The sequence below is a fragment of the Nomascus leucogenys genome, chromosome 11 (genome assembly GCF_006542625.1).
Source record: "Nomascus leucogenys isolate Asia chromosome 11, Asia_NLE_v1, whole genome shotgun sequence".
Taxonomy (NCBI): Eukaryota; Metazoa; Chordata; class Mammalia; order Primates; family Hylobatidae; genus Nomascus; species Nomascus leucogenys.
Genome location: NC_044391.1, coordinates 60,586,421 through 60,603,408, shown reverse-complemented (window position 1 = coordinate 60,603,408; position 16,988 = coordinate 60,586,421). Strand labels below are relative to the sequence as shown.

At 35.9% G+C, this 16,988-nt stretch overlaps 1 protein-coding gene across 1 annotated transcript in view; it reads left to right on the top strand.

The window, feature by feature from the left end:
- The window catches only part of SLC2A13 (solute carrier family 2 member 13), a 365,815-nt gene that overhangs the window by 241,292 nt on the left and 107,535 nt on the right, over nt 1–16,988 (top strand). The window contains exons 5-6 of the mRNA XM_003252302.4: nt 2,844–3,007; nt 9,890–10,010. Of these exons, the coding sequence (XP_003252350.2) occupies nt 2,844–3,007; nt 9,890–10,010 (285 nt within the window). The remainder of the gene's footprint in view (nt 1–2,843; nt 3,008–9,889; nt 10,011–16,988) is intronic.

Genomic DNA, 16,988 nt, shown 5'->3' with positions numbered 1-16,988 from the left:
ACTTGGCTCTCACCAGAGTAATGTCTTCATAGAACAGATTTAATCCTGTTATTTCTCTTTAAACTGTGCTTTGTGATTTCCCATTGCCTACAATACAAAGTCCAAACATACAGCATTACATTCAAGTCCCCTCCATAACAGAAGCTTCTGCTATAGCCTTACATCATACTTCTCATTTGTATGCATTCTTTTTTTTTTTGAGATGGAGTTTTGCTTTTGTTGCCCAGGCTGGAGTGCAATGGTGTGATCTTGGCTCACTGCAACCTCCGCCTCCCAGGTTCAAGCAATTCTCCTGCCTCAGCCTCCTGAGTAGCTAGGATTACAGGTGCCCGCTACCATGCCCAGCTAATTTTTTGTATTTTTAGTAGAGACGGGGTTTCACCATGTTGGCCAGGCTGGTTTTGAATTCCTGACCTCAGGTGATCCGCCCGCCTGGGCCTCCCAAAGTGCTGGGATTACAGGTGTGAGCCACCGTGCCTGGCCCCTCATTTGCATGCATTCTATGTTCAATCAAGGTGAAGTACTTATGTCTGTGAACCCAGCATACCATTTTGCACTTTGGTCCTTCAGATATGTCATTTCAGTGACCTCCAGTGCCCTCCCAGATTGTCAGACCTGCTGGCAAACCTCTATGACAAGGTACAACTCTAACATTAATTCCCTGGAAAATCGAGAAATATTCTACAGCAAATAAATTGTTTGCTCTGTCCTTTATGCCTCACTGTTGCTTGTACGTGTTGTGATATTTAAATATTGTCTTTCCATTTCATTCTTTTAAATTAAACTATGAGCTTCTTGAGGGCAGCAACAGGATTTAATAACATATCTGTGGGATCTTAGTAATTCACATAGCTTATACACTACGTACTTAATAAATAAATATTCAGTGTACAAGTGATTATGTTACCTAACCTGGCCAGAAGACACAGAGGTGCTATTAGAATGCATGTTTCTGAATCCCAGGTCAGTTTTTGGTTGCATTCTGACTCTATAACTTAAGTACCTAAAATACTTTGTATAGCTTTGTAACATTTTTCATTTTAAATAAAATTTAGACAACTTATTCTGTTTTATACTACTCTCCTTTCTATCCCTTCATTTAACACTTGTGATTTCATTGTTTTATTTTATTGAAAATGAAAGCATCAAATAGCTTTTGTTTTAATTTTCCCCTGCCTCTATTTGGAAGAATTATTTTGCACAATGTAACTATTCTTATTCTTAAAATATTGTGTAGATTCTGAAACTTAGTAGCATGACACATATCAAATTCTTTTGGCTTTAAATATTTGAATTTTCTTTCAATATTTCTGTTTTCTGCCTTTTAAGATTTGGTATTCATGTTAATTTCTTAGTGATTACATGTAAGGTTTGACATGGCCATACAGGTCTTTATGAAAATGTATTTGGTAGAACTTGGAAACTATAAAACACTACACAAATGGAATGAATTGTTTTCATAATTTTTATCATCACTTTACACTCTGACTACAAAACATTCGCAGTTTTCATGATGATGGGAATAATTCCGCTGGGAATTTCTTTTTGCAACAGCTGTCAGAATTCAGTCTTAAAATGGTTGGCATGCTTTTTAGTGTGATCAGTAAAACACATCCTTCATGCTACATAGTTAATTTATAGGTTTGGTTTATTAATTTAAAAAAGGATTTTTTTCAAGATGAATGAGTCCATGTTGGTATTAAAATTTTACATAAGAACCATCATCATTAGTTTAAAAAATAGTAGACAGCCGTTGATGAATCAATGAGATTTAAACATATTCAAAACAGATTTGATTTTTGAAATATTATGAAGGTATTGATAAATATTCAGAAACTGTAGAGTTTTAACTATGGAAATATTCAGCCTGATTTAACATATTGCTTGGATGACCACTGTCTGATGTGAGTAAAGCTAACTTGTTTTAGAATGGCTTGAAAAGCTGGGCAAAGCCATGGTTCAGAATGTGTATTTAAGATTTGAATTCTATCACATTTCATCAGTGACTCACCAGCAGTATTTTGCTTTTTTTGTTTTCAGGTTAACTTTAAAATAATCAGCTGGTTTAGCTATTAATGTTTCCACCAGAACAGAAATGTCCTGTGAGAAACTTGTCATCCTTAAATGTGCCAGACATATCTTCCATTGTGCATCAACAAACTGGCATTATGGTCTTTTAAAAGCCAGTCTCCAGTGAGTTCACTTAGCACGAAATGAGTCTACAGAGCTTAATCATGCTAGAGACTTAGCTCACCAGAGTACCCTTTTTCAGGAAACATAAATGATTCTCATGGGTCTCATGTCAGCTTCTCATCTTTTTACACAATGCCAGATACATTCTGACACTGTCTTACTCATTGTGTCTTTTTTGAGGAGTTCCTTCACTTGTCCCAGATTTTTACCATCATATTGCATTCTCTTATGGCAGTCTTTTAAGGACATTAATTCACACTGTATGATGACTTCTGATTCATTCCATGGACTTGGAGCTTAATATAACGTAACCTTATTATGTGGCCAATTAAAGTGATACAGTTTTAGTGAAACTACCAGCTGCCACTGTCCCTCGTTGTGGGATGTGCATCACTTTGGAAGCCTTCAACCTTATCTACTTGCTCAGGTGCCTTTTCTTTATTATACAAACTCCAAAATAAATTTATTTGAACATAGTCTTTATATTGTGATCTTTTCGACAGCTTGCATGAATTCCCACGTTAATTTGATGTTATTACTGTAGCTCTCCATATATTTTTTTTTAAGTTGAATACATCTTTTTTCTATCAAAATAACCCTGTTTCTTTGGGTAACTATCAATAGCAATTGTTTTATTCATTGCTTTGCAGGTACTACAGTGCAACCATTCTGCAGATGTCTGGTGTTGAAGATGATAGACTTGCAATATGGCTGGCTTCAGTTACAGCCTTCACAAATTTCATTTTCACACTTGTGGGAGTCTGGCTTGTTGAGAAAGTGGGCCGCAGAAAGCTTACCTTTGGTAGTTTAGCAGGTAGGTGCCTGGATGAAGAATTCAATTATAAACTTTATCTCCTAATAACTTCAAGTTTAACCTTCAAAAATACAATACTTACACCATTTCTAGTATTGGTTTCTCAGACAAACAACAAAAAAATTAGAGTTCTTCTAGACCAAAAAAGAAAAAAAAAGAGCTTTTAACAACTGTTACACTACATGACTAGAAACTAGAATGAGTAGAAACAAACTGCAAGAGTAATTTGGATCTACTGAGGGTAACATTTTTCTGTTACTTGAGTTCCACTCAAAGGTACAAAAGTAAAAAAAAAAAATTGTTTTTTGTTCTATCCTTTTTTGAAAAACTAAAAACTTTGGATTCAGAAACTCACTTTTTAACATATGTTATATTTTTAAATTTGGAATACAATGGAATTAAATTTGGAGCATTTTTTTTCAAAGCTCTTTCAGCAGTGGAATATTAGAACCATGTAATTTCTTCACAAAGCAGGGACAGACTCTTTTTGTGTTTGAAACAGGCCTAAATTCCAGGGTGAATTCTGGTTGGTTAAATGTATTTTCTATGATAGCAAAATAAAGCAAAACTTTTTTTTTTAATTCCCAAGTATCTTTTATGTCTAAATTCTGCCCATTTTATTGATTATTTCACTGTACACAAGGACTGTTTCATTGATAGAATGAGACCCACATCTTTAACATTGATTTTACTTGGCTGCATGGTATAATTTTCTATTTTTTTTCAAATATATAAGTACATTCCTATGTATCAATTAGCTATACTCTAATAACTCTTTTATAAGTTTATTTGGAGTGAGAATGCGTTTTTCCATTAAAATATAGTTTCCAGGGCAGCACTAACTAAATTCTATTTTAACCAAATTGTATCAAAAACATTGATCTAATAGAACTGTTTCAGGCGCTCATCCCAGATTTGATGAGAAAAATACATTCTAAGTTCCAAACCCAGTTATCAGAAATACATACCCTCTCCTGACCCTCATTCCAGAAGGAAGAGTAGAATGCTTTGACCTCCTGTTCTTGCCTAAGCAGTGGGAGCCCTTGAATCCAGTAATGTGCGCTGAACTGCAGTATCAGTGCTGGAGGGAAAGGTGAGAGATTGTCTGATTAAGGGGCAAACGTGATTGCCAACAGCCAGGATATATACTGAAGTAAGACAGTAGGTAAATGAATAAAAGTGAGGGACAAGTAAAGGTTTCAAAACCATGTTTATAAACCTGTTGAAGAAACCAGAGGTATTTAGCCTGGAGAACAGACTAAAGGCAGAAGCCTACCAGGTATCTTATTTTAGCAGATAGTAGATGTTAAGAGGACACAGATTTTTACTTAATATAAGAAAAATATTCCCAATAATCAGAGCTATCCAGCAATGAAATGGGCTGAATCATTAGGATAGTAAACTCCCAACAAAAGGATAGATTACCATCAGGCAGTGATGTGTTAAAAATAAATTTCCACAGTGGGCTGGAAATTGGATTTGCTGACCCTTGATTTTCAGATGAATGCTAAGAAGAGATAATAGCTGCTTTTAAATATTTTTAATGGATGACACCCTTCTTTTTAAATAGAACTCCAGTATATTGCTACCTCAAGAAGTCTATTTTTTAGATAGAATTTAATTGCTTCTTCAATTTGGGATTTGGCCTTTGAGATCTGGGGAAAACTGACTAAACATTATTTCTAGCAACCTGTGTTCCTTCATTTGGTATTCCAATAAAACACTTTCTTGTCAGTTCTGTAGGATTTTTGAGCCCTTATTGATACAGAGCTCCAGACTGTTTGGATTTGAATAGTGTGACTTTGGGCAAGGTTCTATTTCCTCATGTGTGAATGGGGATTAATTATCATCCCTACTTCACAGAGATGTAATGAGGATTTAACACATTTACAGATGTATAGGATTTCAAATACTACCTGACACAGAGAGTAAAGGGCTCTGAGCATTTTAGCTGTCACAGCATTATTGTTACCAAAGAGTGAGCCTTTGTTGTTTAAACAAACTTAGTGCACAAGCAGCCTCCATCGTCATAATCTAGGAATCTTCCTGAACTCTTCTGGCCTATGTCATGTTTCCCTCTCAGTGTAGGTCTTCCGCCCAGGGATTTCCAGAGCCATCCCTGACTGTTAAGGGGAAGTATTAAGACCATTCCTCGGGAAACACCAAGGGATTTCAGGGTCTGCCTCTCATGAGCAACCTATAGGCACTTTTCTTTCCTGCCTTGTTCTCTTTGCAGCTGAAACCCACCAAGGCCTCAGTTCTGTCCACTACAAACACTGTACAGTGATTCCTTAGCTTGAGAGACACAGTCTACTTGATTTCCTTATTATGTGGCCAATTAAAGTGATACAGTGCGTATTACAATGGTTTGAGAGGCAGAAGTCCTGGTTTCTTGTCACAGGCCTCACAGGTCTCTTTACCTGTACACATAGTAAATGGTGCCATTCATGTGGTTCTGCTGTTTCAGTGATTAAATAGGTCCTACTAGAAGATGATCACCAATGGACCTTTACACTTTCAGAATAAGAAGTACCATTCAACAACCTTGTTAACACATTAGTATTACTCCAGTGTGACCCTCACTCACAATTGATTTTTCTTTCACATTCCTATACTGATTCAGTGTTAGTTGTATTTTTATTTCAGTGTGTTCTTGTTTTATTCATTTATATGTAGATATATACTTGACATTTTAATAGTACTAACATACTGTTCTATGTTAAATTTCTTAAATTGGCTATAGCCTCGAATTTTTAACCTTTGATTCAGTATCGTTTCCTATTTTGTGTTATTATGATTTATTTTATTATATTGGACTAAAAATAATGAAAAATGTTCTATCAAGATGATTTTTTGTTAGATATTCATTCTTTTAAAATGATTACAAATAAAAAATATGTAAGCCTGGACAAAGGAACTCTTTATACGAAGAAATACAAAATCTGTAGTCCATGAATAATCTTAAATGTAGGACATTTTTGGTGTTTGACTTTTTGTATTTTCAAAGCTTGTTCAGAGAACTGGACTTTGCTGGTAAATATTACAAATTTAATGACAAATTCTTGGTTCTTTTGATGTTGGAAGATTTGTATCTATGTAGCTTTATTGGTAATGAATCAGAAGACCAGAAAGACTGTTTTTCCCCCCCGTGTATTTTGGTAGTGTAATATTTCTGAAAACTTCACTCACAGACTGTCTTCATCACAATTGCCACGGATACTTATTTTAAAATATGGATTATTGGGCCTTAACCCAGATCTACTAAACTAGAATTTCTGAAAATGAGACTTGAACTATGTGCACTTTAGACAGATTCCCTTGGTGATACTTATGCACACAAAGTGTGAGAACTACTGCTCTAGTAGAGTCATGGGAAGGGAAATTATTTTTTTTTTTGAGTATTTACTAATAAGCCAAACACTGTACCTGGTACTGATTATTACATCAGATATTTTTAATAATGCTATTTATTCAGCACTTTTCACTTACTGTGGCGAATATTTTTATTTGCCAAATTATATCAAAATTCCAAAATCTAACACTGTATTTGGTTAAGAGAGACTCTTCTCTTGAAACATAAAGAACATGCCAGAACTACACAGTACACCAGATAAAGTTCTTTCATCCAAGCCTTCTTGTATTAGACTCAAATCCAGGTTGTAATAATGAATAACTTGACAATAACCAGATTGATTTTAAATACTAACAAGGGACTGATAAAACATCTGTAACTAACAAAATATAAGGAAAAAGGTAATTCAAGTTGTTTTATGCTTTAATAGTGTATATGAGTAGATGATAGGACTAAGCGATTATTTAAAAATTTATTTTATAAATAAAGTCATTTAAGATACCATTTCCTTCTTGTAAGGAGCCTATCATGTCATAGGGGTTTTAGCCCTGTCTTGGCATCATAACCGCTTGTGGAACGCTTTAAAACTCAGATATTTTGTACTGATCTTCTGGAGACTCTGATTCAGAGGTTGGGGTACATCCAGGCATTTGCTTCCAATAGGAAGCCAGGATTGAGAAGCATCACTATATGTAATACCAAAAGAGTATAATGCTGGGTTTTAAAATATTTTCCTCCAAAATGGGCCAAAATAAAAATAAATTTGGCTTAAGAAGAGTTAACTTTTACCTATTTAGGAATTTTGTGTATCCAGAATAGTTTATTTCTCATAATTTTTAGGTGGGTTGGACCTTAAGAGATAGATGTAGAATCATATTATCCATATTGCAGAACTCTCATTTAGAATAGTTGTACCATACTATCCTCATGACTATAATTGGATGGTCTTAACAGTTTTTTTTTTGTTTTTGTTTTTTTCAAAAATAGCCAACATTGCAAAAATGTGTAGTATGGTGGTCCATCCATTCAACCAATATTTACTTGAATCTTTATATGCCAGGCACTAGAATTGGACCTTACTGGATATGTGCTAGGCATACCATCTTAGAGTTTATCATTTTCATGGAGACAGGTTATTTAATGAGTGTTATGAAAGAAGAGACTCATCTTTCCTTCACATCTTAATATATCAAAGTTTCCTGATTTAAAAAAATCTTACATGTTACATGACAATAAGATATGGATGTAATTTTGGAAAATATGGACTCAGATTTTTTGATGGACAGACTAACAGTAAATCTCATGGTTCGTTTTGTTTTGTTTTAGGAGAGAGGTATGATCTTCATAACAGACCTATTGTATCTCTTTTCTGTTTTCCAATTTGGGGCTTGATAGTCTTTTGAGAAAGTAATGGCTCAAACTGTTCCTAGTTCTGGTTTGAATTTTAAGCCAACAGTAGTTAAACAAACTGTGATTTTAGTTTTATCGCATTATTGGCCTGGTTTTGCAAAATCGACTTCTGATCTTTCTTTAATCCTCCCCATCCTTCAACTTTGTTCTGTTATTTTGAAGGTTTGCTGTGGCTGCTGCTGCTGCTTGTAATAATAATCATAGCATATTAACTAACATGCCATAGCATTAAAACATCTTTCGGCCGGGCGCGGTGGCTCACGCCTGTAATCCCAGCACTTTGGGAGGCCGAGGCGGGTGGATCACGAGGTCAGGAGATCGAGACCATCCTGGCTAACACGGTGAAACCCCGTCACTACTAAAAATACAAAAAATTAGCCGGGCGAGGTGGCGGGCGCCTGTAGTCCCAGCTACTCAGGAGGCCGAGGCAGGAGAATGGCATGAACCCTGAGGGGCGGAGCCTGCAGTGAGCCCAGATAGCGCCACTGCACTCCAGCCTGGGCGACAGCGAGACTCCTTCTCAAAAAAAAAAAAAAATCTTTCAAATACATTATGACATTTAAAATTCACTGTAAGCCCGTAAGGTGAGTATTTTCACTAAGCCCTATTTTACAAAAGACAACATTGAATTATGGAAAAGTTGTGTCCTTTATCCAAGATCACAGAGTCAGGAAACAGCAAAGCTAGCTAAAAACTACAGCCATCTGAACCCAAGGTACACCTCTGTACCCACAATGGCTGGCTTCACACACCTACTACGTCTTAAACAAAAACACCTCAACTATTATATAACCCTGTTGTACTTCCACGATGCTTCTCAATGTTCTTTTTAAAATCTATTTTGAAAAATACTTTTGTTCATAATTTAAATTCCCTCCAAGCTTAACTAAACTGCCCTCCTAAATTCCATGTTTTAAACATTTTGTCTCATTCAAATAAGTTGTACAAACTAATACAGCCATATTCTCTTTTTTAACTTTTAATTTCAGGGGTACATGTGCAGGGTCGTTATGTAAGTAAACACATATCTCAGAGGTCTGGTGTACAGATTATTTTGTCACCCAGATAATAAGCACACTACTCAATAAGTAGTTTTTTGATCTTCTCCTTTCTCCCACCCTCTACCGTCAAGTAATCCCTGGTGTCTGTTGTTCCCTTCATTGTATCCATGTGTTTTTATCATGCAGCTCCAACTTCTAAATGAGAATATGCAGCATTAGGTTTTCTATTTCTGTGTTAGTTTGCTAAAGATCATGGCCTCTGGCTCCATCCATGTTGCTGCAAAGGGCATGATCTCATTCTTTTTTACAGCTGCATAGTATTCCATCATATTTTCTTTCTCCATTCTTCCCATGACCCTTTTCGTTTACCCTCACAATGTCTTTGGCTCAAACAATAGTCAGAAACTTGAAAAATGTCTTATTAACCATTAGGATGTCTATAAGGGACACAAAAATTATCCTTTTTAGTGATATACTTAATCACCATTCCTATATGTTAACATCGAAATAAATATTTCACTTTCAAATACCAACAGGAAAGAAAAAAGAATACATGTGAGATATTATTTCTGGTACTTTAAAGTCTTCAAAAAATGCTACTCCATTTTAATAAAACATGCTCTTTCAACTGCTTTAGAAATAACTCGTTTGTGAAACTAAAAAGGTTTACCAGTTAAAATCTTACATGATTGAATGTCATTAGAAGAATTTTCTTGGCACCAAAAGGGACACTTGATGGAAATCTATTGTCTTTCATACTTCTTGATATGTTAGGCACTCAATAATGTTGTCACATTAATTGATTTTGAGATTTTCAGCAATACTAGGTGTGTGTGGTTTCTTTTAAAAAATCATTACCAATTTACTGTTTGGCTAGCAAATGCATTTGTTTTGAATTTCACCCTCATCGTGTCTCACAATGAATGTGCTAGTGAATAGTTCTGATAATTTGTTTATACATTGGGAGTATTTTTTAAAAATCCAGTGAAGATAGAGCACAGTATTTTTTTTCAGGTTTTTGTTTGTTTCTTTGTTTTTTGGTTTTGTTTTTACCAAACCCAGTCTGCCTTAAAATAATATTGTCAACTCTTCTCTAATATAAAACTTTTTTTTTTTAAGGTACCACCGTAGCACTCATTATTCTTGCCTTGGGATTTGTGCTATCAGCCCAAGTTTCCCCACGCATCACTTTTAAGCCAATAGCTCCGTCAGGTCAGAACGCCACTTGCACAAGATACAGGTGAGATTTCATTATGTCCTTCTTCCTTTACATGACTCTGGTAACTTTTTTGCTTGCTTTTCACTTTTTTAAAGTTGTAGAGATGAGTAGGAGCTTGCTGGGCATCCAGGCTTATGTAAGAAGGGAAGAAAATGGGAAAGGTGGTAGAGAGGGGCCCCCAGGAAGAGGAATAGCTTGTGCAGATGTGTGAGTGTAAGGAATTAAGGAGGGAGTGGGTTGTTAGACACAATCTTGGTGATGTTTCTCTGGAAATTAAAATTAGGGATTGACACTGAATCTAAGCAGGACTACAGAAAAGCTATTTTAGATCATATACAATTCAGTCACCTCTGTGTTCCAAGCAAAGTAAATAACTTTAATCAGTAATTAAACTTTTACAAGACGCACATGCCCTCTGAATATTCTGACAATTTGTACTGATTTGCATGGGTATCCTCTGATTCATTTAAACAGAAAGAAAGTTTTCCCTCAGTACTGAGGCTCTTTCAGAGGATCGGGAAGTAAAAAGTGATGGTGAAAAAACGCAAAATGTTCTAATGGCTAGCTGCAGGCCTAAGAGCTCATTAAATCCAACAGTGTACACATTATGTGATAAATAGATTGAAAAGTAGATAAATGGATAGATGGACTGAGAACACATAAATGAAACTTTGAGTGATTGGACACATCCATTAATACATTTGGCAGCAGAGCTTCAAAGTTTTAAACTAGACTTTAGCCACCATGAAGTCTAGCAATCCCTTGAAAACATATAGATAGAATAAGACCTAGCCTTAACAAAAATGTGTATTCCTTCAGCTTGAAATAGATGGACGCAAGTCTCAAATCAATGAGTAAATGATTTATTAACTCATACAACCCTATATGAAATTAAAACATTATACACTGAACTCCACTTGGTATTCATTTAGAGCATCCAGTTGAGCATGAATTTATGGTGGCTGTTCATTACAACAGTGAGGAAGATGTATTGGTTCCAAATTGTGATCTACGTGCCTTTGGAAAATAGGCATCATAGCACGTCTTTTATTTTACTGATAAGTTTGTTTATTATTGGCTTACTGACTTTCATAGTCTTTTTATTGTTCTAAGAAGACTTAAGGGTGTCTTCATAGTAGAAGTTAACCATAGCATCTTTATTTGGACATCTGCCTCAATTGCTAGAAATGCATATTCTACTTTTCTTTTTCTTGATGGATATTTTACTTACATGTTTTTAACACAGTTACTTTGAAAAAGTATTTTAAAAATTACTGTCATTTGAGAATCATAGAATATTCTCCAGATCTAATGTCTGATGTAAATGTATTGTTCAGAAATACTGTTAGGTCAACTAAAGTCAGAAAATCATCTAAAAATTATTAGAAAAACTTCTCTGAACTTCTGATATAGGATAGGAATGACTGTAAGTTTTTAATGATTTACATAATGAAATAGTTTTTCTGACATTGACTTTAAAGTTTAAATAAAAATATTTATTGCCCAAGTATATCTCACTGCACAGCAGTTTATGATCGTCAGTCTGTTAATCCTTATGATCTAAGGTATTATCTCTAATTATCTCTAACTAATATTTTAATATACCATTTTAATGAGGTAAGAGAAGTGATACAGCCTGCCTTTATTCTTATTACAAAAATAAGCAGCCATTTTTGAAGATAGAACCAAATTTTAGGTGTCGTTCGGGAGTCAGTGGATATGAAAAACCATTATTTATTGTATGTGTAACATATTAGGCTTTGTGGGAATTTGACAGTATGTATTTATAGTCTAAGTGATTTTATAAAATATGGCTGCCGTCCCCTTACTGGGTTTTTATGGTTAAAACCATCTATAATCCTCTGTTCTACCAGCTGAGCAGTAATTGACTGTATTAGTTATTTTAAAATAACTTAAAGAGTAGAATTGGAATGTTCCTAACACAAACAAGTGACAATTGCTTGAGGTGATGAATATCCCCATTACCCTGATTTGATCATTACACGTTGTATGCTTATATTAAAATATGACATGTACTCCATAAATGTGGTCCACTATTACGCATACACAATAATTCAGAATAAAAACCATCTATATACATTTCCCCTTTCCTTAAGACAAACAGGAAAAAAATCACATAATACCTTAAGATGAGTGAAGTTCACTTTGTAAATGTAGATAGTATGCTTTCCCCATGGAGTGATCCGTATAGGAAAATTTAGCAAATGAAACAGATTTTAAAGGAGAAGTAGTTTAATATCTTAATAACATCATGTTCTATTCTATTAGTGGGAGCATAAATTGTTCTTCATTTTAGAAAGTGATATGGTTCTGCCTAATAAAAGTTAAGTGCCTGTGTCCATTGACTCAGCACGTCCACTTGTAGAAATCTATAGACCACAGTGATGAGTATGCAGTTCATTCTTACTAGAGGAGATTTAAGAAAGTAAATGGTTAAAGAACAATGATTCTTCTTGATTTTAATTCAATAAATATTGGTTGCATACCAGGCCAAAAATATTGTAGGTTAGAGCTCCCTAATGACTTGAGATTTAAGAGATCAACAACCCTAAATAATTTTCAATCAGGACATCTCCTTTTTAGAATATTTTAAGTTTTTGATTGATAATGTATTTTCCAAGGCCTGATTCGATTCTCTGGACTGAATATATTAAAGAATGTCTTTCAGAACAATGAGAACATAGGGACACAGGGAAGGGAACTAACTACACACACTGGTGCCTGTTAGGGGGTGGTGGGGGTGGGGAAGGGAAAGCTTTTGGATAAATAGCTAATGCATGCGGGGCTTAATACCTAGGTGATGGGTTGATAGATGGAGCAAACCACCATGGCACATGGTTACCTATGTAACAGACCTGCGCATCCTGCACATGTATCCTGGAACTTAAAATTAAATTTAAAAAAAAAACACCTTTTAGATCTGCTTTTAATAGATAAAAGTGTGTACAAAGATAAAGACAGATGCAGGTTGCTGTAGAAAATGTTTGGCCACCTGTATAAAAGCTGTGATAGGGTCCCAGCTGCAGCTAGAAGAAATAACGCTAGCATGAGTATCATCTGAATCATATATCTTTATGAGAGTTCACACACATATTTCTTTTTTTCACACCCATAATTCCAATATGACCTTCAGTTCCACACTCTCAAATTACTAATGTTCTATTCCTTTCATTTCCAATTCAAAATATTTTCTCATGAGAGCTAGCCAAGATTTGAGGAATCAAACCTTTCCTAGGTACGCTTCCCTCAAATACTTGACATATTATTATTTATAGTGTGATCTCAGTATATGTAAATCATTATCATAAAACATTTAAAAGTAGATATTTCCTAAAGCATACAGTTGTAGAATTTCAAGGTAACCTTGCCCTAGGGTTTTTATCTTATTCACTTATTATTTTTTCATGCATCTAAATATATTATGGATCACCTGCCATAGGATTATAGTAAGGATAAATTAACATACGGAAAATGCCTTAAATGGTACTTGGCACATAATAAGCACTCAATAAACATTACAGTCATTGTTAGAATTAATAAAGCCTGTAATAGAAGATGAGGTTGAGATGATGGCACTCAGAGAAGATTACCTTGAGAATGCCATGTTTGTACTGAGCTCTTAAAAGAAGAGTGGAGTATGTCACACAGAAAGAATGGCAGGTACAAAGATCCTGCAAGGCAGTAGGGAACCTGGCAAGTGCAAGGAACTGAAAGAAGACGACTATGGAAGTCAGAGAAGATTCAGATAAGACTATTAAGACAGATCAGAGCCAAATCATGTAGAACCTCAGAGGTTTTTGGTCTTCAGTCCAAGAACATAAATCCATGGAAGAATTTTAAGCAGGGGTGTGCCTTGACCACATTTTGAATTCTAAACTGTCTCTGGGTGGGTGTGGGTGCCACCAAGAGCATGTGTTCATGTAGGGAGACTGGTTTTTTACAGTTGTCTATGAGAGAGATGACAGTTGCCTGGATTATGGTGGTGACATTGGAGATAAGCAGGTAGACAGATTCTCAGTATATTAGGAGAGAAAAATCAATAGGAAATTTAAAATAAATAATTAACTGTGGCCGTAGGAGGAAGGAGTCTTTGGTTGGTTCCCAATTTCTGCATGAGAAAAAAGGTGGACTAAATCATAAAAACAAGATGCAGCAATTGGAAGATGTAACACCATGGGTACAATTTTGGACATGTGGAATCTCAGGTGTCCATGAACCAACATCAGCTGGGATATTGAGTAGGTATTTGGGAAAACTGGCCCGTAGTTGAAGGAGAGTTCTAGAATGAAGAATTATTATCCATACACGATAATTAAATCCGTAGACATGGGCAACATCTTGTTCACAACTAAGATCTTTATCAAGACTCTAGCTACCTTTGCAATTCATAATCTATTTGTAAACCACTAGTAGTTTACTAATCAATTGGGCAGTATCTCTCCATTCTTCAGGCTTTTAATCCCAGCATAGAATCACCAGCTATTCATGCTGGAAGGCCTTAAATGTAACTTAATTCAAGCCTTTCATCTTACACCTACACTTACATCTTACTTAGTTTCCTTACTGAGGTCCAAATAAGTCACACTCCTCTCCTAGGGCACACAGACTAACCAGTTATTCTTTAGGCTTCTCTTGTCCCCATACAGACCTTCCTTTTTTAGCTAACACAGTTCTTTAGGAGTTATCATTAATATGAAACCAACAACACAACAGCTTCTTTTTCTATTCCTTTCAAACCTTGCTCTTCTTGCTTTGGATCAAGGACATGGTTTTTCTGTTAAGATGACTTGTACAATTAGGTAATTCAAGGAATTTAATGATGCCTAGCATATTACCTCTTTGATACAGATCTTGCTATATTTTAGACCCTGTTTTAGTAGAAATTGACAAAAGGGACTATGCCTCTAGTTCATTATACTTTTTCTTTTTAATACTTCTCAATTAAGGCCAGACGCAGTGGCTCAGGCATGTAATCCCAGCACTTTGGGAGGCCAAGTCAGGCGGATCACCGAGGTCAGCAGTTTGAGACCAGCCCGGCCAACTGGTGAAACCCCAGCTCTACTAAAAATAAAAAAAAAAATTAGCCAGGTGCGGTGGCGGTGCCTGTAATCCCAGCTACTCGGGAAGCTGAGGCAGGAGAATCACTTGAACCCAGGAAGTAGAGGTTGCAGTGAGCTGAGATGGTGCCACTGCACTCCCGCCTGGGCGACAAGAGGGAGACTCTGTCTTAAAAAACAAACAAACAAAAACTTCTCAATTAAGAGTCTTAACCAGGGTCATCTGCAGAGGTACTTAAAGTCCCCTGTTTTCCCTTCCCAGCGGTCAGCCTCACCAGGACAGTGGCATGTTGTTTTGAAACGCTCCTCAGGTGATGCCAGTACATCTTCCAGTAAGAACCACTGCCATAATGCTATCACTTTTTTTTTTTTTTTTCCAGAAAAAAAAAAAAACACACACAAAAAAAACTGCCAGCTTTCTTTTTCTTTTCTTTTTTTTTGGTTTTTGTTTTGTTTTGTTTTTTGCTTCTTGAACATTGTTAAACCAAGCATAAGAATATGATCAATGTGGTTCTTTTTCTACATAGTGTTAGTTTCACATTTTCCTCTTCAGATGAAGTTCCCCAAAATCCAAATTGACAAATTGTGGCTTCATCTGTAGATGGTGGTGACAGTAGTTTTGTGAAACAGTATGCCCCTCATAAATTAGTCCCTTCAAAGTTCATTTCCAATAAAAATTCATTTTGTATTGACTACACTGCCTTTTCTTCTCCTTTTGCCAGCCTTGTATTATTTAACAAACACATCATTAACATGAGCACTGTAAGACTGTCAGATTCGATCATAAAACTTTTATGCAACCTTAGAAATGTGTAAAAACGGTCGGGCACGGTGGCTCACGCCTGTAATCCCAGCACTTTGGGAGTCCAAGGTGGGTGGATCATGAGGTCAGGAGTTCGAGACCAGTCTGGCCAACATAATGAAATTCCGTCTATACCAAAAATACAAAAAATTAGCCAAGTGTGGTGGCAGGCGCCTGTAATCCCAGCTACTCGGGAGGCTGAGGCAGGAGAATCGCTTGAACCTGGGAGGCGGAGGTTGCAGTGAGCCGAGATTGTGCCCTTGCACTCCAGCCCAGGTGACAGTGTGAGACTCCATCTCAAACAAACAAAAAGAAACCTGTAAAAACCCTGTTAACCCCTATTTTTCCCCAGTATTTGACATCCTGGTAATAGTGTGTTTAGCATCAGTAATTCATAGCATCTTGACAGTGAATATAATATTATGCTATGAATTGAAACAACTTTCCATTTGTGTTAAACATTTTTTTTTTGCTTACTAATTTCCTATAAAATGAATCTGCTTCAATTTTTTTGGCATGGTGGCACAGGCTAATATACCATGAGGTTACTATTAGTAATGCTACAGTAGAAAACAATGTTGTATGTGTTGACTAATATCTACAGACCCACTGGAGATAAAGATAAATGTACATAAGTCAATTAAAAAGGAAAATGAAAGTTGGAACAAAAAGTCCACATAAATCTCATCCTGTGACCTTATCTCCAAATAACTGCACATATCTTTTGCTAGCACTTAAATACCCAGTGTGCTGAATTTGACACCTGGAGAGGATTCTGTCCACCTGTCATGGAAGGATACAAGAGCTTCTTGGAGGAAGTTTGCCGTTTATGGGACATATTCTTTGAGTTTGCCATAACTTTTTAATTTTGATGCCTGGGCTTTTAGCCACAGACTTACAAATCCCCACATGGCAAGATTTGCTACCTAAACCTTGGTTTTTTGTTGTTTTGTTTTCCTATAGTCAAAAAATGCTTCTTGGGAAGCCTGAAAGACAAGAAGGAGGACTCAAGATTAGGTTTGCAAAGATGAAGGAGAAGCATTTCAGGGAGAGGGAATATCAGGGAATGTATACAGGTGCTAAGCAAGAAGTATGGCTTCTTCAAAGAATTGACCAACA